The 27194-nt window shown below is 36.4% G+C and overlaps 1 protein-coding gene across 5 annotated transcripts in view; it reads right to left on the bottom strand.

Annotated features, from left to right (window-relative positions):
• RAB3GAP1 (RAB3 GTPase activating protein catalytic subunit 1) overlaps positions 1-27194 on the bottom strand; it is a 134879-nt gene that overhangs the window by 17772 nt on the left and 89913 nt on the right. For 2 of the 5 annotated variants that reach the window (XR_004623449.1, XM_034654475.1), the window contains exons 18-23: positions 24080-24217; positions 20569-20796; positions 9082-9178; positions 8506-8609; positions 8209-8324; positions 6087-6189 (exon numbers count right to left, since the gene is read on the bottom strand). Coding sequence is in view for 3 of the 5 variants with exons in the window: in XM_034654475.1 (XP_034510366.1) it covers positions 6087-6189; positions 8209-8324; positions 8506-8609; positions 9082-9178; positions 20569-20796; positions 24080-24217 (786 nt within the window). In the remaining 2 variants the exon portion in view is untranslated. Of the gene's footprint in view, positions 1-408; positions 2178-3016; positions 3065-6086; positions 6190-8208; positions 8325-8505; positions 8610-9081; positions 9179-20568; positions 20797-24079; positions 24218-27194 lie in introns of those variants that run through there. The other 3 variants (XM_002920721.4, XM_034654474.1, XR_004623450.1) reach the window with 3 other exon arrangements.

The raw sequence follows: 27194 nt of genomic DNA, 5'->3' as shown, positions 1-27194 counted from the left end.
TCGCATGTATTACTCTCTGTTGCCACTGAATAAATGAATGCATTTATACAATAAATGTTGGACTTCCAACTCATTCACATGAGTTGACCGTACTCTCCATTTTATGGCAATGTAACATCAACCCTCCCTACATGACAGAAAGGTCACTGAAAAGAAGGGAGTGTTCTGGTGTCTGTTTTATCTTTACGGCCTAGTACAGTACCTGATATAAAGTAGGTGAAATAAACCAACACGTACATATAATAAAAGTAAACTGGGGTAACTGCCACTAAAAAAGAAGGCACAAAGAATGTTCTTGAGATCCCTGCAAGCCTCAGCAGGCTGCAAATATTTAGGAAGATGTGAGACAGCATAAAACAAACTGAAATAAGACCAAGGTGCCCACGAGAGGAGAGAAAAGAAAAGTAGTCAGAGAAAGCAAGACTTTCCTTTTTATTAGATTCACAATGCCGTTTTAAAAGTCCAACCTCTCTTTGAAAAATGTTTCTTTGCTATTACTTCCTCACTGCAAAGCAGAAAACTCCTGTCCTTGAAAGACACACTTTCTACCTGGTACAGCGCTCAGTACTCAGGCCTGCATCCATACAGTTTACCAGCAGCAATCAAGTCCAGCATCTCAGAGAAAAGCACTGTGAAGGCTGGGAGGTCACCACCTAGGGCCTCCCCTACTTCGTATATACATATATACATATATATGCGCATATATATACATATATATGTACACGCACACTTTTTTTTTTTTTACAAAAATAATATAATAGGGTATACACAGCTCTATTAATTCTTTAAATTACATAGGCAAGGTCTATGCTTCAGTATAACCACTTTTTGCTTTGGATTAAAATGAGAATTTTCGGCCTAAAATTGATTGCAGATTACTGAACAGAGGCCATACAGCAACACAGACTTAATAAATCTTGATCACCACATAACTGGAAGTACTATTACCCCATGCTAGGTGATGTACATCTGCATCGGTTATTTTCATTTTAACTAAAACACAAAAGCAAAATAGTTCACTGAAATAATCTCGCATTCATTACATTAGCACATACACCAAATTACACTAAGTGCATGATAATCTCTATGTTCCAAAGCTATATTTGTAGCATGTGCTCATCGCTATTCCATTAAATATAGTATCTAGCCAACGATCACAAAAAAAGGAATGCATGCTGTACAGCAGGGAAGAGAACAATTTGCAGGTGGATATCTTACTGCCAACCAAAAACAAAACAAGAGAAACAAACCTTACAAGATAAGATACAACACTAATTTACAGTGACATTTAATATATTGTTTTATCAGAAGGAATACATTTAGGTCATAGTTACATGGAAAAACACATAAACTATGTGAAATTCTAAGTTTTCTCCTAGAATATTTAAAATACTCATCAAAAGTTAATTAATACAATCAACATGGCCACTAGATTGAATAAACAGGATGTCATTCAGTATTTCAAAAACACAGATTCTGGGAAAAGAAGCTACCACCAAAATATCCAGAAATCTCAATTAACAGATACTCTGTTTCGCATACCTGATACTAACAAATGTAACAAGTGTGTTTACACGACGATGAATGTAAGGCGACAGCCTAAGGGAGAGTCACAGGAAAGAATAAATGAGCACAATCCCACTGGAGTGAGTACAGAGAGCTCCTGCTGTTTTTCTGGTCCCTGCACATCCCACCACCTCCTACCCCCAACCCCTGGTCAAACAAGGGCCATCTCTTTGGGGAACAAATCTTTCAACAGCTCAAGTCCATTCTCTCTGACCCAACGAAGATACAACAAAGCCCAAGTATGGTGCTGGAAAGTCTTTCAGATGCTGGTATGATTCCTGACCATTGGACCGGACAGGTCCTCTTCATGACCTCTCAAGTTCTGACTGGCACAACCTCCCTTCCTCTGAAGCCATAAATGAGTGGCTTTAGAATTAGAAGAAGGAGGTATCTGACGAAAAGGCACCTGCAAGTCTGAAATCCTCTTTGGTGAGAACACTGTACATGCGCTGAGGCAGAGCTCGGGAGTATGGAGCCGGGCGCGGCACAGTGGTGCGCAAAATGAGTTCCCGGCCGGCAGGAGGCGGGAAGTCTGACACCGAGTTCTGCCTTCTCTCTTCTGGAGAGCCCATTCTCTTCAGTTCCTCCTCCGGTGGAGCCATGGCTGCAGCCTTGAACAGAATCAAATGCTAAATTCAAGAGCAAGTCCAATGCTAAACTTAGATCACGTTGAAGGACAGATGAGTAAACATGACAAATACATAAAAAAATGTTCTGTATTACTCAGTAATGCAGTCAGCCATGTTATGATTACTCAAAAACCAACACGGAAAAAGCAAGAAGCTTGACACTGCATGAACTGCCAGAGATTACAAATAAATTGGTGACAGAGACAAAAGAGATAATGACTGCCAGGCAATCTGCTTTGAAAAGTGAGGGCCATATTCCAACATCTGACGAAGAGGGAAAATGTAGCACTGGTTTCTAAACATTTCTTCTAGCAACAACCCAAGTTCAAGTCTGATGTCCTCAGTCCAGTAAGGAGCTGCTTCTTCCCCAGAGTCTGGAAAGATGGTTTTTATCTCCACTCTTTCATTTCTTTTTAAGGTTCAACTGCCAAATTAAAACTGGGGACACTGTTTTTGTTTGCTGACCAGCTAAGGTGATAAAGAAATGATAGAGGTCCATGTATTGTAGCAATGGCCACAAAAGAGAAGTTCTCAATATTAAAGGCATCTATTTTTTGCATTAAAATTGCATAAAAAACATTCAATTAGAGCCTTCATTTTAACCTTGATCACTATGCTTCTTTCATTTCTCTGATTACTAGATTTCTTTCACAATACCATCAATTTAGAAAAAGAAAAAAAAAGTACTGTTTTGGCAATGGAAATATGAAATTATGTTATACTAAACATCAGCATGAAAGGTATGCCAAATCCAGACTGTTAAAGAGGTGGTTAGTCTTAATGACCTTATGAAGTTAGAGGAATGGGAAGGAACAAGGAACTATGAGGGACAAAGGCTATTTTGTTACCTCATCAGAAGATTCAGTCAGCTTGAGAAAAGGTGAGAAAAGAAACAGTGATGAAAAGGAAACAAGCAAGATGGTTTAAAAAGAGCTAGACAAGAGATTTCAAGATCATTTCAGAGACAGCATGCACTACATTAAGGAACACGATCCTATCAAAAGAATATCAAGACAAACACACACCACATAAAACACACCTAGCTGTTAAAACTGAGCAGACATATCCTACTTCTCATGCATCTGATGGTTCAACAGGCAATGTACAGTGTCATTTAATGGGCAAAACTGATAAAACTGAAGCAAAATCCAATCTGCAGTTTATTTGCTGAATTCCAGTGGAATACACCACTGACACATGTAATCATGATGAAGTTTATTAAAACATGTAATTTTAAGCAAAGAGTTCTAAATAAGTAAAATTGCTGCATGCTATACAAAATTCTCACTGAAATTTCATTACTTTCTAAAAAGGTAAAAATCTTGATTAGCAAAATTGATATAAAGTGTCGATTAATTATAAAAAGTTACATGAATAAACTTTAATGGTTTACATCAACCAGACATTTAAGGTCTGAGTTCAAAAATGTACAAACCAGGTACTTGTTATATGGATTAAAGTCTGCCAATTCCCTAAAAACATTCCCTACAAGGTTTGGAAGTTTGAAATCTTTTACAATTACATAATGCAGGAAAAATGTACAATTTCAGTACCCCTTCAAGGGGATTAGCTATATACAAGACCACTGAAAAGATGATACACTCCTGTGTTTACTAACGTAATAAGATAAGTGAAAAACAAGAATAACAAAAGTAAATCACAGAATATAATCCTGTTTCTGTAAAATATACATGTATTTATATATACTTCCTGTCAAATGTTGATGATGACTGTCAGAGGGTGGTGAGATTAATGTGATTAAGTTTTCCTTTATAATTTTCTGTATTATCCTATGTTTTAGAATGCGCCTTTATTGACATTCTGGGAGGCGGAGGGGGTACAATTTTCATTCTGGGAAAAATAATTTTTTTTTTAAAGATTTTATTTATTTATTCAACAGAGATAGAGACAGCCAGTGAGAGAGGGAACACAAGCAGGGGGAGTGGGAGAGGAAGAAGCAGGCTCATAGCAGAGGAGCCTGATGTGGGGCTCGATCCCAGAACGCCGGGATCACGCCCTGAGCCGAAGGCAGACGCTTAACCGCTGTGCCACCCAGGCGCCCCTGGGAAAAATAATTTTGCTTAAATATTCAGAACAAGTAATACTCTCAGCATTAAAAATAAAAATGCTTTAGATTTCAAGTCCTCTTAAGTTGTTAAAAGTGAGCAGAAAGGAAAGAACTTCGGCAATAGGAGGAAAATTCATAGTGATGGTGAAAAGGAAATGTGGTTGTTAGCTTCTGGCTAGTGAGCTAGTGAAAAATAAAGGATGCAAAAAACAAACTTGGTTCCTGATTTCATGCCAGAGACAAAAACAAATAAATCAAAATAAGCATCTATTGTTTTCTAGAACTCTACTTTATAAAGAAATAAAATAATTGGTTTTTAAATTGAAATTCTTAAAGTTAGGGAACAATCCCATAAATAATCACAGGTTTCAATTCTTGCTAAAAATTCAGGTCAGTACATTTGGCTATAAAATGGAATATATTAACTAGATATGCTCCAGACAGACTCAAAAGAGATTATATAGTTTTTATTTTATATGTAAACCCATGAAAATTCTTCTTATTTGATGACTTATTTGATGAGTCTAGAAGGACCCACTTTTGAAAGTGTAATTCTCATTCTGAAGTCATCACAGTTCCAGGGACACCCTTTTATTTACGTATCTTCCTTGACTTACAATTGGGTTATATCCCAAAAAACCCATCCTAAGTTGAAAATACATTTACTACACCTAGCCTACCAAACATCATAGCTCAGCCTAGCCTACCTTACCCGAGCTCAGAACACTCACTTAAGCCTACAGTCGGGCAAAATCATCTAACACAAAGCCTATTTTATAATCAAGTGTTGACTACCTCATGTAATTTATTAAATACTGTACTGACAGTGAGATAAAGAACGGCTGTCTGGGTAGAGTAGTTGTAAGTATATTGGCTGTCTGCCCTGGGGATCTCACAGCTGACAGGGATCTGCCACTGCCCCTGCCCAGCATCATGAGGGGACTGTGCCGCACATACCGCTAGCCCAAAAAAAGACCAAAATCTGAGATTCAAAGTATGGTTTCTACTGAATACATATTTTTTTTTCCATCAATAAAACTGAAAATCCTAAGTCAAATTATCGTAAGTCAGAGACTGTCTCTGTAGTACACTCTATAATATTTTTATCATAATCTTTCATATTAATGAGCTCTGCCATGAAAATCATCTTAACGAGTAAACAAGATCATTACAGACAGTATCCACACAAAGTGTAACTAGCATCACCTTCACAAAAATTCAAATTTTAAGAGTTTCAGAGTGTCAGAAAGTACTACATATCTTTTGAACCTTTACTTTCAGTAGTAGAGGTAATAGCAAAGACAATTTTTCAAACTGGGCTTTCTTTCTGAGCTGAAGCCTGTTTCCATAGTCCTAAACATCTGAAGTCTTGCTCTTCCTTAGATCAATTCACCGTGACAAAAATAGATATACTAACTTCACAAGCAAAACTGTGAATCCATTTGCAGTACATGGAGTTTAAAATTGGTAAAATGAACTCTATTCTAATTTGAAAGTAGTCTACCTTTTTTCCTACTGCACAGCACTGGCCATTGCTAACCAAGTCCCTATTAGATTCTGTAACAATAGATCTCAGACCTTTCTTACTTTGGAAATTTATATCCTAAAATATACTTATTATTTTACTCAAACATGTAAGAAAGCAAATGGATTTCAAAGACTCAAAAGTCACTGTTGAAAGTCATTGATTTTTTTAATGTTCAAACCCAACGCCTAGACTTACTCAGCAGCTATATAACCAGTCAAGTGTGGGAATCAAAACAGCATCTTACTGAGTAGAGGTCTGGAGAGATCATGATCAGTCAATAAGGAAATCCACATACCCTCTGAGCATTCACAAACAGCTTGTGAATGATTTTGCCAGCATGTCCTCTTCCTGCACCCACGACTAACACTTCAGGCTGTTCCAAAAGGCAACTCACAAACCTAGGAGAGAGAAGTAATGAAAGGACAGAAAGCGAGCTGCTCAGTTCACACTGTGTCAGTCCTCCCAGATTAATTTTGTAGACAAACTCTCAAACTGATACTGGCTAAACCTACTAAGGCTAGAGTAGAACTTTTATAACAGAGTGACACTGGAATTGAAGTAGACTGAAATGACAATCTTACTGCCTTGCAACTGTTTTCATAAAAATTTTTTTAAAAACTCATCTCCTGGGGTGGCTGCGTGGCTCCACTGGTTAAGCATCGGACTCTAGATTTCAGCTCAGGTCATGACTTCAAGGTCGTGAGATCGAGCCCCGTGTCAGGCTCTGCATTCAGTGAGAATCTGCTTGGATATTCTCTCCCTCTGACCCTATCCCACTCTTGTGCCTCTCTCTCTCTCAAATAAACAAATAAATCTAAAATTAAAAAAAAAACAAAAAACACCTCACCTCTGTCAAAGGATAAAAAGAAATACTGAGTCTATTTCTTTCAAACTAGCAGCTTAGAAAATGCACTGGGTGTTATACGCCAGTAATGAATCATGGAACATTACATCAAAAACTAGAGATGTACTGTATGGTGACTAACATAACATAATAAAAAATTATTATAAAAAAAGAGAAAATACTACAGTAAATAAAAGATTAAAACAATATTTTGGGGGTGCCTGAGTGGCTCAGTCACTTAAGCAAGCAACTGTTGGTTTCAGCTCAGGTCATGATCTTTGGATTGAGTCCCACATTGGGCTCCACACTGTGTGTGGAGTCTGCTTGAGATTCTTTGCCTCTGCCCCCCCTTTTGCTTGCTCAGGTGCTCTCTCTCTCTCCCTCTCTCAAGTAAGTGAATAAATAAAATCTTAAAAACAAAAGAGTATTTTTGGACAACAAAAACCAATTTATACATATACAGCAAAGCGATAATCCGTACCTCTCATTTTTTTCTTTTAAAGTGGGTGTGTGTGTGCGTGTGCATGCATGTATGTTTAAAATACACATTTTGCTGGCAAAGCCTCAACTGTGCCATTATGTGCTGGAAACGCTACACCTCCAAGTACATCACAGAGAACATATGTGGAGCTACCTGAGTCGAAGGCACCACGCCTGCACCACTAACTCATACTGCTATTTTAGAAATGATTCCTTTGATTAGTGCTTATTCTTCTCATTTAAAAAGGAAGGAGTTTTCAAGAGAGAAGAAGGCTAAAACTTCACTCAACACAAGATAAAAAATTCTAACAAGAACTTGTTAAAACGAGCTATTGCACATGCCTTGTTATATTATCTTAATTATTTAGCATCAATAATGCCATTTCATTTCTGAAAAGGCTGATGAAGAATTTAAAGTTAATTTAAGTTGCTGAGGTAACAAATTTGGAAACACTTTATCACAATTAAAATAACATTGTTCTTTCAAATACCACAGGCAAAAATGGACCAGGACTCATACTGACAGGTAATGGTGCCAAGTCTCTCTCAGGGGGAGGAAAAGATTGACCCGGTCATCTGTATCATCCATCCTGAAGAGGCCATCTGGTCACTCTCTCAAAACATGTTCACAGGGTGCACAGGATATGCACCTTTGCTTTCAAAAATCTTGTTTAAAGTTAAATAAATAAGTAGGAATACTGAGCAGAAATACAATTTCAGAACACCTCAGACTGTGGTAAAGGAACAGTGAGAGCTAAGCAAAGAGAGCAAGCAAAGCTCTGCGGCATTGCAAATAACAAAGAGTGCTAGCCCTTCCACAGGAAACTGCAGGCACATCTCCAAGCAACAAGGACATTACTAGAAAAAAAGACTTGGTAGACTTGTTTCTAAATGTGGAAGGAATGGAAATGCCTTGCAAATACCCAGAAATATAGGAGAGGTCAAAGTCTATGATAAATAAATATTTCTCTGTCTCTAGCTGATGCTCGTTATATAGGGTACCACAAAAGACTCTCAATATTCTATTAAAATGTTCTATAAGACAATGATGGCTTTTCCTACTGCAGACAAAAGTTACTGAAATATCAATTACCTTTCAAGATCTTCTTTTTCCTCCTCTTGTTCACATTTCTCAGTTCCAAACTTGGCTTTCAGTGAGCGGGCTCTGGCAATTATAGCTTCTACATTAGTAATTTGAAGGATGATTTCCTANAAAAAAAAAAAAAAAAAAAAAAAAAAAAAAAAAAAAAAAAAAAAAAAAAAAAAAAAAAAAAAAAAAAAAAAAAAAAAAAAAAAAAAAAAAAGCAGCCTTTTAAAAATTTATCTTTAAAATAATCATTGTCAACTAGGAAGAACACTTGGCAAGATCCTGACACTATAGCAAACTTACTTCCAATTTCTTGTCTTCTGGATTGGGGAAGTGCAAAACTTTACTGGAATGGGTTATTATCTGCTTTATAATCTTCTTAACTGAAGAAATGTTTTCCAGATTTTCTATTTTTAAGAAGATNTGGAGGAGATAATGCTAAGTGAAATAAGTCAAGCAGAGAAAGACAATTATCATATGATTTCTCTCATCTATGGAACATAAGAACTAGGAGGATCGGTAGGGGAAGAAAGGGATAAAGAAAAGGGGGGTAATCAGAGGGGGGAATGAAACATGAGAGACTATGGACTGTGAGAGGCAAACTGAGGACTTCAGAGGGGAGGGGGTGGGGGAAGGGGATAGCCTGGTGATGGGTAGTAGGGAGGCATGTATTGCATGGTGCACTGGGTGTTATATGCAACTAATGAAGCATCAAACTTTACATGAATCTGGGGATGTACTGTATGGTGATTAACACAATATAATAAAATAAAATTAAAAAAAAAAAAAAAAAGAAGATCAAAACCATCATTAAAAAGTCAGGCAAAATATACTTTCATTTCGGAAATGAACTAATGACTAATCAAATAAGACATTTACCTTCTTCTTTTACCTTGAGTACAGCTGCATGAATTACACAAGGTAACAGGTGCCGAGCCAGGTCTGCAGGTTTCTGTACTGCCAGATAGTGCAGCACCTGAAGGAGGCATAAAGTTACATGAATGATCAATGGAGCTGTCAAAGAATAAAGCAGCCATTTATGAAAGAAGAAAAAAATCCTCTGCACCACTAAACTCACATCTATAACAAGAGTTAAGAACTCTCTTCTCTTAGTACCTTGCCCTAGTCATCCAGGTAAGTAGCTACTACCCACAATGGTAAGAATGTTACTGAGAACTGATAAGGACTTTAGTATTTTATAGTGTGAATATACCCGTTTTTTCCCCCTTGTTTCCAGTACGTCTTTGCTAACACTTACTATTCAACTTTGGTTTTCCTCAATTTACAGCAAAACAAATTTGCAAGAATACAAAATATATTTATACCCTTTGCCTAGACTCACCTTTTACCTCAATCACACCCATCTCTTTCCTCTGTATAAATACACATACAATATATACACACATTTTTTCTGAATGTGAAAGCAAGTTACATACATCATGTCCTTTAACACCCAAAGATCTCAGTATTTCCTGAAATTCAAAATGTTTTCTTATATAATCAAAAGATAAACTATTATGATTATATAAACTACCTTTAACACTGATCAAATACTTTTAACCTTGCCTACTATCCTTATTACAATTTCATCAACAGACCAAAATAATGACTTTTATAACCTTTTCCCACCACCATACAGGATCTAGTTAAAGATCAAACATAGCCTTCAGTTTTCATACCTCTTCAATCACAACAAATCTGGAAGTTTTCCAGTCTGTCTTTTATAACATGGACATTTTGAGTACAGTGTCCCCCCACCCCTTTCTGAATAACTGAATTCCATACTTTACTCATATTTCCTTAATTTTAAAAAAATTAGATACAATTTACATACCATAAAATTCACCACTTTATAATATATACACTTCAGTGGTCTTCAGCATACTTATAAGTTATACAACATCATGATTATCTAATTGCAGAACAATTTAGTCATACCAAAAAGAAACCCATTACCCAATAGCAGTCATTCCTCATTCTTCCCACCTCCTTCCCCGTGGTAACTACTAAACTAACTTTCCATACTTTAAACTAATTTGCCTATTCTGGTATTTCATATAAATGGTATCTTGTAACATGTGTCCTTCTATTTCTGATTTCTTTCACTTAACATAATACTTTTAAGGTTCATTTGTGCTTTACCATGTATCAGAACTTCATTCATTTTTACGGCTTACTATTCCATTGTATGAATATGCCATACTTTACTTATCCATTCATCAGCTGACCGATATTTAGCTTGGTTTCACTTTTTTGCTATTATGAATCATCCTGTCAATTTCTGTATATTCAATTGCCTCAGTTTTTATTTCATGTCCTTTTCCCATTCCAGGATACATTATATTTAGTAGTTATATTTCTAGGCTCCCCTCCCATGTGAAACTTTCTTAGACTTTCCTTATGTTTTTATTTAAGATTTTATTTATTCATTTATTTAAAAGAAAGAAAAAGTGAGTGTGGAGCTCAACACAGGGACCCTGAGATCATGACCTGAAGTCAAGATTCAGACGCTTAACCAACTGAGCCACCCAGGTGCCCCTGACCTCGATGGTTTTAAGGAATTCTAGTCAGGTAGTTTGTAAAAAGTGCCTCAACTGGAACTTATTTAATGTTTTTCTCATGATCCAACTGGGGTTAGGGATTTTTGAGAGAAGGATGAGAGAGTTGTGAAGTGCTATTTTCATCACCTCCTATCAAGAATACAAGAAACTCATCCATGTTGCTAACCTTGCTTACCTGGCTGAGTCACTATTTGTTGGGTTTCTGCACTGTAAAGTTACTCATTTTCCCCAATCTGCAAACTGCACTCTTTGGAAGGAAGTCACTATGCACAGCCCACGCTTGCACAGTGGGGAGTTCTGCTCCATCTCCTTGTGGGCAGAGCAGGCTTGGAGTTCTTCTGCATAGATTTGTCTCTTCTCGCCAATTTATTCAATGATTTATTTGCAACACTACAGACTCAAGGATGTTTATTTTACACTTTGAGTTACAGTCCAACAGTACTTTATTTTGTTGCTCAAATTGTTCTAATACTGGCCACTGGGTAATGTTTCAGTTGATTCCTATGTCCGTTTAATATACTCCTAGAATTGTGTGTTGTGGATTTTTTTTTTTTTAGCTCTTTTTTAGAACAGAATGTTTCTCATTTTGGTTTTACCTAATGCTTCCTCATGATTAGATGCAGAATATGCACTCACGGATCAGGGCATAAGTGCTGCTGGATCCTTCAGGGTATCACATCTCAATGCAGATGATCTGCATCTACACCCCTTGTTAGTAATATTAATTTTGACCATCCACTCAAGGGATTGCCCCATTTCTCTACTACATAGTTATTATTTCTTGCAATTCTCCAGTTGTCTTGGAGAGACACTTTAAAACCATGCAAGAACGATGCTCCTCACCCTGATTTCCACCCAGACATCTACTGACAATTCTCACCTGACCAGTCTTTAGTATGAATATGGATGTAAAATGAAGAGTTTCCTACTTCAGCATATCCTCCATATTTATTGGTCATCTTTGAGCTAAAACACCTCCCTTCTCTCCCATTTCTTTATCTGCAAATTGTCAATGTGGACCCATGGGTTCCAATTTTTTCCCAAAAGTTTATAATTCATTACTGTCCTTAGTTATTTGCCATTCAAATTGTCCAGATTTGGCGAGTAAGAGTCCCTTCAAACTATCTCCTTATGATATACCTCTCTCTTTTTTTAAGCAGTTCCTTATTTTCTGGCAACATACAATGTTCCACACTCATCTTATACCTTCCTTCTCCCAATTCTGAAATCAGCCATATCTCTGAGGAAAGTATGGTTCCTTTTAATGAGAAATATTCTAGAAATCAATATATATGTGTGTTCACTGCTAAAGATGTCACTGTTTCTAGACCCCTTCAGAAAAAAGCTAGGAAATATATATACACATACGTACATACCCACATATCTATCTATGGGTTCACACCAATACCACCAACTCCAATGCACTGCCATTTGGTCTTCCTTGCTTTCCTCAATTCCATGTTCGCATCTCACTTCCACAGTGAGAATTCTGGCTTCCAACAATACCAACACATTTAATTACTCATTTGCTCAAATAATAATCCACCTAAAAGTTTAGGAATTAGGGGCGCCTGGGTGGCACAGCGGTTGGGCATCTGCCTACGGCTCAGGGCGTGATCCCAGCGTTCTGGGATCGAGCCCCACATCGGGCTCCTCCGCTAGGAGCCTGCTTCTTCCTCTCCCACTCCCCCTGCTTGTGTTCCCTCTCTCGCTGGCTGTGTCTATCTCTGTCAAATAAATAAATAAAATCTTAAAAAAAAAAAAAGTTTAGGAATTACATACCCAACACCACTACAAAAAACAAATATAGAATATAGAGTTTAGGATTTGTTTGCAGTGCTATCCCACCTCTCCCCATACCTAAGGGTATACAGTCAAACATGTCCTATGTGATCATAAATTACGGAATTAGATCCTCCTCCCAACCCTGACCCCGTTTCAGTGTGGTTATGTTATTCATTTAAAATACACCTGGACAGGGGGGCCTGGGCAGCTCAGTTGGTTAAGCGTCTGCCTTCGGCTCAGGTCATGATCCCAGGGCCCTAGGATGGAGCCCCCCATTGGGCTCCTTGCTCAGCAGGGAGCCTGCTTTTCCCTCTGCCTGCTCTGCCTGCAGCTCCTGCTGCTTGTGCTCTCCTCTCTGACAAACAAAACCTTAAAAAAAAAAAACAAAAAAAAACACACACACACACCTAGATTAATTTATCTCAGTTTGCTTTGGTCATTCCCCTCTTTCCATTCTTGCTGATTTAATTTTTCAATATATAGACAATTAACATTTTTCCAGGAGTCAAAAGTATACAGAAAGAATACTCTTTCCTAAATGTCATTCCCTCCCATATTCCTTTTACTCTATTTTTTCCTCCCCTTTCAAACATTTGGGTAACTAATTTCAGTGTTTTCTGTTTTGTGAAGATAATTTTCTTTTTGTGAAGATAAACAGACACATGTTTTCTTAATCTCCCTTTTTTACACAAAATGAAGCATATTATATATGTTAATTCGCACTTTAATTTCCTCTTAAAAACATATCCTAGAAATCACTATCAGGTAACAGATATCTTCCTCATTTTAACAGCTGCATAGTCCTCAGTTATGTAGATGAACCACAGTATTCAATAAAGCTCCTAAGTTTGGGCATATAGAGAGTTTCCACTATTTTCTAATTACAATTAATGCAGCAATGAACAACTTAGTACATCTTTATTTTTGTACTGTTGAAAATACTAGGGTAAATTCCTAGAAGTGGAATTGCTTTTGGGGGAAAGGGTAAATGCATATGTAAATTTTATTAAATATTGCCAAATTCCTCTCCACAGGCGGTTGTACCATCCAGCCTCTAACCAGTATGTATAACAGGTATTGCCTCAGGGCCTCATTGAGTATTAATTAAGCTGTTAAATTTTTACAAATGTGATGTGTGAGAAATGGTTATCTCAGTGAAGTTATTTAATTTGCATTTCTCTTATTATGAATGAAGTTGAATGTCTTTTGAAAAGTTTAAGGGTAATTATATTTTTGGGGGATGAGTTATCTCCTCAGACCTCTTGCCCATATTTCTAGAGTATTTTGGCCCTTTACCTGTAATACATATATTTCTCCCAGTTTACAAATATTTCTCTCAGTTTATCATTTGCCTTCTGACTTTTCTTTTTCAGTCCATTCTTGTGCGTGGTATAAGAAACAGATCTAATTTTATCTTTTGCCAAATGGTTGTATTCAGTTATCCCAAAACAATTTATTAATAGGGCCATCTAGGGGAGCCTGGGTGGCTCAGTCAGTTAAGCGCCCAACTCTTGATTTCACTTCAGGTCATGCCTGATCTCAGGGTTGTGAGATTAAGCCCCTCATCATGCCCCAAGTCAGACTCCACGTACAGCATGCTTAAGATTCTCTCCCTCTCCCTCTGCCCCTCCATCCCCCCCTAAAAAATAAAGTAAAATAAAATAAAAGAGCTATCTATACCAGTGATATGAGATGCCATCTTTATCATATACTAGATTTCCACGTGTGTCTATGGACTTTCTATTTGGTTTCACTGGGCTGTCTAGTTATGCACCATTATCACATTATTTAAATAGTGAGGCTGTGAACTATGCTTTAGTATCTGGTCAGGTTAGTTGGCCCCCCACCCACCAATTCACCTACCTCACAGCTCTTTCTTTTCAATCTATTCTTAGCTACTTTTGCATGCTTTTTTAAAGTAACAAATCACCCATTTGAAGTGTACAATCCAATGGTTTTAGGTATATTCAGAGTTGTACAACCAAAACCACAATCAATTTTAGAACATTTCCATCACCCAAAAAAGAAACCCATTAACAGTCACTCCCCAAACCCATAAGTCCTAAGCCTGCATATTTATTTTTCCAAATAAATTTGAGTATCAACTTGTCTGGCTCCATAGTAAAGACTTTTGGTATTTTATTGGGACTGCATTAAATTTATAAATTAATTTAAAGAGAACTTACCTTAATGATGTTGAGACTTCCTAACCAAGAATAAGCAATAGCTATTGTTCAAGAGTGTTTTACTTTTTTTATTCATATTTCTAGTATTTCTGGTTAAGTTTATTTCTACGTATTTAACCATTTTTTTCTCTTATAATGAAGAGAAACTCATTTACATCTTCAGAGTGGTTATTATTTGTGTACATGAATACTACTAGATATATTAACTTTACATCCTGCTGCCTTGCTGAATTCTTCTGTATGAATTACTTTTATCACTGATTCTTTAGATTTTTCCAGGTACACCGTCACTTCATCTACAAATAAAAAGTTCTTCTTTTCAAGTCCTATGCTTCTGCTTTCTCTTTTCTAATTATAGTGGGTAATAACTTCCGAATAACATTAAATGGAAATAGAGATGGTAGGCACCATTGCCCCACTCCTGACCTTAGTGAGAATAACTCTAGGGTTCCCCCCATTAAGATGCTGTGTTTAGAACTGAGGTCTACATATATTTTTCATTTTAAGAAAATATGCATTCTTATTTCTCAATTTTATTAGGAATGAGTATTAAATTTTATCAAAGATTTTTTGAGTATATATGGGAATATTTTCTGTTTAAACCTATTAATGAAATTAATAAGTAGATTTCCAAATAATCATTGTTGCACTCAGTCAACATGTATTATTTTCTTAAAGTGGTGAGAGTCTGTTCACTTAGGATTTTGCATTCAATTTCTTAAGTACTACTGATCTGTACTTTTTTTATATGCTACTTTTATCAGACTTAGGGACCAATGTTATAGTCAATGTTTCCAATAAAAGATTTTGGGAAATTTCCTCCAACTGCTACGAACCAAAACAATTTAAGCAGCACTGGGACAGTCTGGTCTCTCAACATTTAGGTGAATTCACCTGTGAAACCATCTAGGCCTGGTGGTTTTTTTATGGGGTCATTTCTTGGTTAACTGTGTCTATTTCTTCTATGGAAATGTCTGTTTACATTTTCTATCTTTAGTCATTTTTAATATACTGTATTTTCCTAGGATATCATCTGTTTCATCTTCGTTTTCAAATTTATACAAATTTATACATAGAATCATACAAAGTATTGTTTTTTCCTACTATTTACTCCATATCAATAGTTATTGGCACTTTTTGTCATTTCTTATTTTGTATATGCATGCTTTTCCCTCTCTTGTGATTAAAGCAGTCAACCATGTGTCTATTTTGATTTTAATAAAACCAGATTAATTTGATCTTTGTTCTCTACTTCATCACTCTTTGCTTTTATCTTTATCACTGCCTTCCTTTCATTTTCTTTTTGTTTTACTTTGTTCTTCCTCTAACTTCTTAAGTTAGAAATTTGTTAATTCAGTAATTTTCATTCTTCTGTTTTTTCTTGACACAGGTATTTAAGTCTATGGATTTTCCTTTGATGACTTCTAAAATATATCTGATAGGTTTGGGTGTATAGCGTTTTCATTATTTTTCAGAAATTTGTCTTAGCATTTCTCCTTTACCCAAGAGTTAATATAAGGCTTTTACATTTCCAAGTAGAAGGCCCAATTTTTTGTTGTTGTTTCATTTTTAATTCCTAGTTTTATTCCAGAGATCAGAGTACTGGTTATGTTTCTATCATGAATCCTATATTCTTTTGGCCCTAATATACTATCAGTTTTTGTAAATTTTCCCTGTGCACATGAAAAAAAAAGGTACAGTCTCTACTGTCAAGGTGAGTGTTTGGGATATACGTAAAAGATCAACCTTACTGCCTTGTTTTGATCTTTCTTTAGTTTTGTCTACTCAACTGTCTTGTATTAAGAGTAATGTGTTCACTGTAATGTGTTCAATGTCCTCTGTTATTAGTGTGTTTCAATCTGTTTCTACCCTTATCTCCTGTGGTTTCCTATTTTTATAGATCGCTGTGTTATCTAGTGTATAAACATTGACAAATGTTATATCCTCATTGTGAAATACCACTTTTAGATTATAAAGCATCTCTGTGTCATCATTTAATGCTTTTCTGTTTTACTTCTGCTTTATTTCGTATCAGGATCATAACCCCTGCTTTCTTTATTGCTCTCATGTACCTGGCAAATCTCTGTCCATTGTTTACTTCGTAACCTTTTGTGTGTGTGATAAAATAAAATTTAATTATAAAATTAAGCATTGGAAGAAAACTGAAGGAATAACTTGGTTATACCCTCACTCTGATCATATCCCTATTCTACGTATTTTATTTATTTCATTATTTTTTTGAAGCACAATATACAGTGTTATATTAGTTTCAGGTGTACAATATAGTGATGAACAATTTTATCTACTTCTCAGTGATCATCAAGATAAGTACTCTCAATCCCCTCAATCCCCTTTATCTATTTCACTCACATCCCCACAAGGGATCTTCCCTCTGGCATCTTCCCTCTGGCAACCATTTGTTTGTTCTCTATCTTTAAGAGCCGTCTTTTTTTTTTTTTCCCCTCCTTTTTCTTTGTTTCTTAAATTCCACTTATGTGAAAAATCATATGGTATTTGTCTTTCTCTGACTAACTTATTTCACTCAGCATTACATTCTCTAGGTCCATCCATGTTGCTGCAAATGCCAAGATTTCATTCTTCGGGGCTGAGTAATATTCTATTGTAGATATATATCACATCTTCTTTATTCATTCATCTCTCAATAGACACTTCGGCTGCTTCCATATCTTGCTATTGTAAATAATGCTGCAATAAACATAGGAGTGCATGCATCTTTTCAAATTAGTGATTTCATTTCCTTTGGGAAAATACCCAGTAGTGGAATTATTTGATCATATTGTTAATTGAGGAAACAATGGATGTACCTATTTGCATTTCCACCAACCTCGCATGAGAGTTCCTTTTTCTCCACATCCTTGTCAACACTTCCTATTTCTTGTCTTTCTTATTTTATCCATTCTGACTTTGTAGCCTTTTTAAACCACTGAAACCCTTGTTTGTAGCAGTTTGGGTTTTATATGACTTATTATTCTGGTTTGATTGTTATTACGTGTGTTTCTCAAGTTGGTATGTTCTCTGCTTTTTAAAAAAACTCTGTTGGTACTTCAGAAGGTTTATATTTTTACTCTAGTAGAGATCTTTACAGTAATACTTTTTATGCTGTCCTTAATTCCCTCACTTTAAGTGTTTTATAATCTGGTCTGACAATTTTAAATGGTATCCTCTGATTACCATCTTCTTTTTCTACTCATATCCTCACCTAGGTTTATTTAGTCTTAGCTCTAAAATTAAAGAAAGAAAATGCTCACCACTGGCCTTTTGTCAGTTTCTCATCTCTTGATTGTTCGATACGAACAAGGCAGAAACTAGCCACATGCAGCCACTTAAAAATTCAGTTCCTATGTTATACTAGCCACATTTCAAGTGTTCATTAGAGCCACAAATGGCCAGTGGCTGTAATTCTGAACATCACAGCTGTAGAATGTTTCTAACACTGCAGAAAGTTCTATTAGGGCAACTCTGATGGATTCCTCGAAAGGGTGCATGTGTACAAAATTTATATGTGCAAAACCTCAGAGAAAATATTCTTAGAGACTTATTTGGACACCTTGGTAGGATATAAATCTTTGGTTTGCACTTTTTGTTTACATTTCCTGAAAATGCTTTCCCATGTTGCCTTGCTTTTGAGAAATATGACACCTCTTTCCCTTGTAAGTTATTTTCATCTTTTTGCCTAGAAATCCTGAAAATCTTTTTTTCTTTAAATATTTAAGTTTTAGTAGTTTCACAATGATGTATTTTGGAGTTCATTATTTATGGTGCATTTTCCCTGCACCTAGTGAAAGGGCCCTTTCAATATGTAAACTCAGGTTTTCTTTTATTTCCAGAAAGTTTTCTTGGATTGCAGTTTCAAATATTACTTCTGTTCCAATGTTTTGGTTGTTCCTCTTCAAAGACTCTGATAAAATGAGTATTATTCCTACTTTCCCTGTCTTTCACTTCTACTAGTTTCTCTTCAACTTCTTTTACTTGTCATCCATTTTCACTCTCTTGGCTGTTTTTGCTGCTTTTCCTTGTACCTTTTATTAAATTTAAGTGTAAATCCATTCTCCTTTGGGCCCTTTGTAATTTAGTCTTTATTTTTGATATGGTTGGCTTATTCTTATACTTCTATCCTGGGTTAAACCAGCTGTGGTTTCATTTCTTTGTGGGGTTTTTTGGTACATTTCTGCTCTTGGCTTTAGTAATTCTAATTAAACATGATTTTTTATATCCTTCATGCTGGTTTGAGGACATCTGACTCCTTTTGGATTGTTACAATTTTTTTCTCCTTCATGGTCAATCTTCTGGGAAATGTTTTTATTAGCTCAATTAATCGTATCTGTATTTTCTGCTTTTTTATAGTAGTTTTGTATGGATATGGCTGCTCTTTACCAATCCTAGTCATATCACAGTTTAAAAGTGCCCTCTTTTGTACCATTTGTCTGGATGGGGGAGGGGGTGACAAAGGCCGATCCTGCATTTCTGCAGGATCCGTAATTTTCCCCTTATTCCTTTTTCCCCATCACTGCTTTATCTCAAATGGTATCATTCTGTCTCTATATATCTGTTTCTTGCCAAGGCAGTGTCTCTCCGAGTGTCCACTTATATTTCTGCCCACTTCAAGCCCCTTCTCTATAGCCAGTGCTGTGAACTATCAAGCCATATTTGCATTATTTTGCACTGAGTATTAATGTTAAGTTCTCTCCTTCTGGGGTGACTGTGCTCCATCTAAGTCTTCCATATCTTTTGGCTCTTTTTTTTTTTTAATAAAAGAGAATTTTATTTATTTTTTTTAATGTTTTTTTTTTTTATTATATTATGTTAGTCACCATACAGTACATATGCAACTAATGAATCATCGAACTTTACATCGGAAACCGGGGATGTACTGTTTGGCTCTTCTTTTTAAGACTCCCTGCCCCCACTCTCTATATACAGGCTTACAGCACTAGGAACTACTGAAATTTGGCTTATTTCTCTACTTAAAGTTAATTCAAAGGTCACTATAGTCTCTATATCTTAATGCTGAAGGCATAGATTTATCTTCTTACTAATATCATGGGGCTTAGGGGGAGCTGAGTGGGAGAGTGTGTAGGACAATTTGTTATCAGGTGGCTGCCACTATTCTCCAGAACTCTAAATATTTTTTAATAATTACAAAGCAGTCCACCAAATGATTATACCATATTTACTGAACCAAGCCTTATTTCTGGAAACTTTTGTTGTATCTAACTTTTCACTAGAAAACTTTGTTGAACATTGTTTTTACACATTAATATTTATGCATTTCTTATTATTTCCTTAATAAATTTTTTGGTAGTTGAACTGCTAGGTCAAAGGATGTGACCATCTTTAAGGCTTTTGACATATGCTGTAAGACAGTCCAATGGTAAGCATTTTATATAAAATATACACTTCTTATATTCTCCAGCCTATTTGCAAATAGTTCTAAAATCTTTTTTTTTTTTTTTTAAGATTTTATTTATTTATTTGACAGAGATAGAGACAGCCAGCAAGAGAGGGGAACACAAGCAGGGGGAGTGGGAGAGGAAGAAGCAGGCTCATAGCGGAGGAGCCTGATGTGGCTCGATCCCATAACGCCGGGATCACGCCCTGAGCCGAAGGCAGACGCTCAACCGCTGTGCCACCCAGGCGCCCCTGCAAATAGTTCTAAAATCTTACATGTGAATAGCAGATATATAAAAGGCCCATTAAATTTCAAAGCTTTGCTTCTCAAGTGTGTCCAAAGCTTTAACGTCTATTATAGTGAGTTTTTAAAATGCTAGAACAATTGTTAGCTTTTTAGTATTAGATACTCAAACCTCAGTTACCTTTTCTGCTTCCCGTGTATCATCAAAAAGTCTCCTCTGCCTTCTAGCAGGAATTGGCTTAGCTGTTTCCCAGGCTTCTACCCACATATTGCTTGGAATCTTCATTCGGGCACTCAGTTCTCCTTTCAGAACCATGTTGCCCTTTTCATCAATGACTTCCTCTTCAATATAATCCCGGGGTGAGTACCACCTCACAAAATCTTCCAGAAAACAACCTGGATTAGCTGCCTAAAATAAGGCAAAAAAATTCAGAAGAACCAAATAAAAATCAACAGGTAGTGATAAACCTGTTTACAAAATCATACTTTCACAAAAAGCTTATCTAATCTTTACAAAATCTAATATGTGACATAAGCCTGAATGTCACCTTTAAAACAGGTCAGATGTTCAAGTACCAAAAGCATTTTCTTTTGTTGTCTCCATTTTACAGAACAAGAAAACATTTGATGAATTTAGAAATAAAAAGTTGATGTGAAGTGAAAATAATTCTCTTAAGTGTATTATAAGTTACATAAATAAGTTTAAAATTATAATATAGTAACTACTCAATACTTGGAAAAGTATCAAATAAGCTCAAGTCAAGTAATTAAATAATATACAATATGATCAGAATAATAACACAATAATAGAGAAGTTCTGTTTTTTCCCTCAATAAAACAATACTGATATGCAATAACTATCAGCTAACCTCAGGAATGTTCTATTCAGTCATCTAATTCTTGTGCTTTATATAACAAATCACCATCACATGAATTGCTTTTGTCCTGTTAAGGAACTGGAATTCAAACTATTGCTTTTCAGGTTTCTGAAACCAACTAATGAAACTTTTATTTAGTGGATAAGTCTAGACTTAATGATGATGCATGCTAAAATTCTTCAAGTAATTCTACAGTCAAGCTTGGAAAAAAGAAGGGCCTTCACAGTCTTAGTGGTAAGGCATGGAGGTCTTTTTTGCAAGGGTCCGTGATGTATCAGTAGAGTACTGAAGATGGATACACACATACACACACACTCACACACACACTCAAAGGATATGTGTGCACACATTGAACACATACCTTTTTGGTTAAATTCTCTACCACAACATATACTTCCTGCTATGAGTACTATTTTATTTTCCTGATAAAGTTAAGTGATATAAACATTAACAAGGAAGTGCTAATAAGCAGAAGATCATTTTCTTCCTTTTTTAAATTAAATTAACCTCTAACCAAAATGAAAACGGACATGGTAAGAATAGTCAGTCTTTAATGTAAAGAGCAAACTGCCCATTTCTCCTCATTGAGCTCACTGTCTCTCAGCTTCACCATCCCCATCAATTTAGGAAATCCCCCTGAGGGATGAGGACTCAGAAGAAGGTCCTTAACTAAGAGTCAACAACATAAACTTCTAAGGGCTATGGCATCGTGGCAACAAAAAAATGCTGTGAACTACAATGGATCAAGATTGCTGCATGACTCAGGATTCATGTACAAAGATCTAGTTATTAACCCGGCAATAACACACCCACATAAAAACATCTTAGGACCTAGAGATAGACCTTGAGAGAAGAGAATGAACTTGAAGAAAAAAATACTGAACTCCTGCACTACTGAAGTTTAAAAAAAAAAACAACTTTTCACACAAAAATTCTTCCTTCTGCCTGGCCTTATTATACCAGGCTGAACATACAGCTACCAGGAGAAAGTCAAGGCTCACTTCATCTATGGCTTATCTTCTTTCTACTGTTAAGGTATGTACTTGAAGGACATGCTCGAGAACAGGCCCCGTCCTATTGCGAGGTGTAGGACCTCAGGTACGTACCAGCATTGATCCAAAGCTCTGCAGACTCTCCTAAGAGCCCCTAATACCAAGTCACCCTCATATAAAAAGGGAAAGGCAACCATGTCTATTTTAGAATGACTTTATTTCCTTAAATATATTAACTGATTCCCACATAGAGACAGATGTGTAACTTGGCTATGTGAAATACAATCTTTTTATTAAAACCATGTTTAAAGAGATTTATAGGTACTCAAGTTAGTCTAGAACAGTCTAATGAACCCAGTTTTACTGAGGTACAGTGTTGGAATTATACAGAACCTTCCCATGAGGAGCCAATATGTTTCTATGAAGAAAACTTCTATAGTTCCAATTTGGAATTTTGTCTTCTAAGTGCCTCTGCAAGGATGCTGTAGCAGGATAGGGACAGATAAATATGAAGACAGCTAGAAGTCAGGTATGAAAACAGCTACTGCAGCGGTCCTACTATGCACATACACCCTTTTCTACCTTTTTAACACATGCCCTGAGAGTCAACTGTCTTCTCTTTTTCCACTACACCACCTATTTGTTTTAAAACAATATGTCTCTCTTTCTTGTCTCACAGCAGAACAAAATGCACAGATTTTCCGTATCTTTTTAATCTCTAAGAAAAACACATACCTCTCAAGAAGCTTCCTGAAGATTTTTTTTTCTTTTGGTAAAGATGGGGGAAATAAGCAGAGAATAAAAGCATTCCCTTTTACTGTCACTAAAATCTGCTAACAGGGAAGATAAAAGTGACATAGGTTTTCAAAAGGTATTTATATTGAAAAAAAAAATCAAACCCAGGCTGGCATACAGCATGAAAGCAGGACTGATTGGAGGCTACGGAATGGGGAGATGGAGGCCATCACAAATAGCAGCAGGTCAAGGAGGAAAATCTGGGCATGGGAGACAATTCAGAGTATCAGCAGGAGGCACAAGGAAGGCCTATGGCCAAACAGACTACCGACTTGGTTGTTTTGTTGTTGTTTTTAATATACGTGGCTTTACCTCAGCTTTCAAGAATAAGTAATTCAAAAACAAAAGACCTTTCTTCATCCCTGGGTTTTTAAGCTAATAAGCTAAATGTCACCATTCTCTGAACCCTCTATGTTCTAATACAGGCCTATATCTAAACTTAAAATATTCTTCTCCAGGGAGCAAATGCCTACTCATCCTAAATGATGCCTCTTCTGAGAAACTCTCCATGACCCACTCAGCAGAGTCAGTCACCTTTTTGACACTGCCTTCATAAGTGAACGCATCACATAATTATTTACATATCTCCCTCCACAACCAAAATAGACTATAACTGAGGATAAACATTGTATTTCCTACTTATCTAATCACAGTACAAGTCACAAAGAAGGCAATCAAAAGGTTTGTTGAATGAAGCAGCCTATGTTAAATTCTAAGGGTTTCCTAAAAGTCATGCATTAAATTGGGTAAACACACACAAAGGAGAAAAACATCCCAAAGCACATAAAGAAATGATTCAATTCTCAACTTTCGACTACTATTCAAAGATTTGTTCTTTTTTTAAATTTAAGAAACAAGTCTGGCTATGACCTTTAGGAGATAAATGTAGGTTGCTGTAACTACTAAGAAATCAAAACGTTTAATAAAAAAGACATTCAGGCCTTCACACTACTTTAGAGAGTGACTTTTACAGCTTCATCCCAGAATAGCTCAAAATAGACTCCCAAGCTCTGACAGCGTGACCCACCTTAAAAGACTCCATATCTGAAAGCAGACAGGCACTCTGCATGCGTGCTCGGAGGTGAGCCCCTTCTGCTGATGTACCTAATTTAGCCAGAACCTCCGACTGCTCTTCTAGCAGATCTTCTGTCATAGGTGCTGGTTCCTGTGAAGCACAAAAGGACAAAGCTCATGAACAGCTTTTTTTAGAAAAAGCAGAACTATAAAAATAGAATAAGGACAACAATTATATCAGCTCTAGCAGTCACAAGATCTGTATTTAAAAGAATTTAGAGAAATTCACAAGTTTTTTGGAACCTACATTAAAAAATTAACAAATTAATAATAAATATGACTTTCAGGACCCCCCCCCACAACAAATAAGATTATCATGTTTCCCTTGATAAGGGTTAATAAAAGAGGAATTTGGGTGCACTGAACATTTTCCTGCCTATAAATGATAAGAAGTCCTAATGATATGTTTATGTATGCCATCTTTAGTTATAAACAGGTTTTTATTGTAACTCATAAGAGAAAAAAATTGATAAATATGAAAATTAAAATAAAGGCAAATTAATTGAATCCCAACATAAAGACCCCAAATAACTAAGTTTTTTTTTTTTTTTAAAGATTTTATTTATTTATTTGACAGAGATAGAGACAGCCAGCAAGAGGAGGGAACACAAGCAGGGGGAGTGGGAGAGGAAGAAGCAGGCTCACAGCAGAGGAGCCTTGTGGGGCTCGATCCCACAATGCCGGGATCACGCCCTGAGCCGAAGGCAGAGGCTTAACCGCTGTGCCACCCAGGCGCCCCCCAAATAACTAAGTTTTATGTTGGAAAAGCTGCTTGGAGTTTAGGTTCCAAAGATATTCTAATTACTAATTCCGACAAGAAGTTTTTAGATTTTTGTTTTGAGAACCAGAGACATTATAGATTTTAACGGTAACCCCAAATAAAAAAGAAGGTAAGGCAAATCTAAAGGAAGACACAACTGTAGAATCATTACGAACATTCCAAGCTGTTCAAAGGGCTTAGGAGAGTTCTCTAAGAATTGATTCCATTAGATTTTATATATGAAATATGAAGCACTCAACAATCCAGAGACTAACCAAAGTTTGCCTGCTTCATGTTAAAGCCCCAAAAAATGGACTTTTCTATTCCTAGATAATAAGATAAAGCCCAATAGAAATAAGTGTTTAAAGCATCTTGCCAATAAATACATTTCTTCTAGATTTTAAGAGCTTACTATAAACCAGGGTTTTATAGCTAGCCTCAGCACTACTGACATGTTAGACCGGGTAATTCTTTGTGGTGGGCCTGTCCCATGCATTGTATTTAGCAGGATCTATGGCCTCTACTATTAGATGACTATAGCACCACTCCATCTCATGACAATCAAAAGTGTTTCCAGGGGCGCCTGGGTGGCACAGCGGTTAAGCGTCTGCCTTTGGCTCAGGGCGTGATCCCGGCGTTATGGGATCGAGCCCCACATCAGGCTCCTCCGCTATGAGCCTGCTTCTTCCTCCCCCACTCCCCCTGCTTGTGCTCCCTCTCTTGCTGGCTGTCTCTATCTCTGTCAAATAAATAAATAAAATCTTTAAAAAAAAAAAAAAGTGTTTCCAGACATTACCAAATGTCCCTGTCAAAAATAAAGTAGGAGCATGGTAAAGCTATGGCATTCAAAACACAGAGCAACAAACAAAAGAAAATAGCTTTTTTCTTCTATCACGCTCATTTTTGAAACAAACCTAAATGGGGCATTTTCACACACTGCTGAAGAGAACATAATGTATAAGCTTTTCTAGATGACAATCTGGGAATCAATACATGGCATTAATGATCATGCCCTCTGACCCAATAACCCACTTCTAGAAATAGCACTGTAGCAGTACTTAGAATAGTGTGAGAACTGGAAAGAATCTGAATGTACAACAGTAGGAAAATTGTTTGACATAGGAAAAATGGAAAGAAACTGCTCTAATGGTGATTATCTGTGGATTATGGAATTAAGAATTTTTGTTTTCTTTTTTATACAATAAACATGCATCGCTTTTAAAGTCTCACACTGATACTCAGGGCTGAATAATAATAAGTAAGGCAATATGACATAGTGGTTAAGAGCCTGGGCTCTAGAAACAATGTGCCTGTGTTTGAATCCCAGCTCTATGACCTTGGACAATCACTCGAGGTTTTTGTGACTCTTTCTTGTGAAGAAAAAATCCTGGCACATACTCAATAAATGCTAGCAATTAGAGACAAAATAGTTAGGTTTTAATTGTAACCTCCCACTGATATCAAAATATCACAAAAAAATTATATGAAGCCCCAATGAAGCAGTACTCAAGAGCAGAGGCCTTCAGTCTTTTCATTAGGAAGGAGCTACTTTTCATTGTCCTATAGCCCTGAAATCTCAGGATGCAAGAAAGGAACAAGACATCGAAAAGATACTGATACCCCTTCCACCTGGAAATCTCAGGCCAACTACAAGTAAAGAAGAACATGATTAAGAGGAATATAAGCAGCAAGTAGCCCAAGGACCATACACTTTCGTATCTACCACTTCTAAATATGCCAAAGCTTTCTCATATACATGATCACACGTGATCACTGAGAGGAGGTCACAGCATTTTACAACTGATGAAACTGAGACACAGAAATAAGTGACCTACCCAAAATCAAGTGGCAAAACTACCAAGTGCCAGAATGAAGACAGAATCTCAGACATCTGTTGCTGACTTTGAGAACTGCTAGTTTGGTTCAATCCACTAGGTAAGGACTCTTGCTCTAACAGATTTCGCCACAGGTTACTCTTCTACCGCTGGCTTTAGAATAGTAGGTACAGTTCTTAAGCTTTTCCTAGCCACAAATTTTAGGTTGAACTAAGCCTACATGAAAGAAATATGAAAAGTGTGCTTCAGCTCTTACGAAGCAAGGATCTATATAGTCTTATTTTTGTGTGTGTGAAGTGGGCAAATGATTAATGGCACATTTTAAGCTAACTTCTAAAGTGCGAAATTTTAAGCGTTTCAACTGAGATCATTTTGAATTCCAACCATTTTATGTAAGTACATGTACAATGATTATAATTCAAGTGAGATTAACTTTAAAGTAAGAAAGTAAAATAGACTAAAAATCTGCCCTG

The sequence above is a fragment of the Ailuropoda melanoleuca genome, chromosome 2 (assembly GCF_002007445.2).
Source record: "Ailuropoda melanoleuca isolate Jingjing chromosome 2, ASM200744v2, whole genome shotgun sequence".
Classification (NCBI taxonomy): domain Eukaryota; kingdom Metazoa; phylum Chordata; class Mammalia; order Carnivora; family Ursidae; genus Ailuropoda; species Ailuropoda melanoleuca.
Note: the sequence above shows the minus strand (reverse complement) of the source record. Positions and strands in the feature narration are given on the sequence as shown.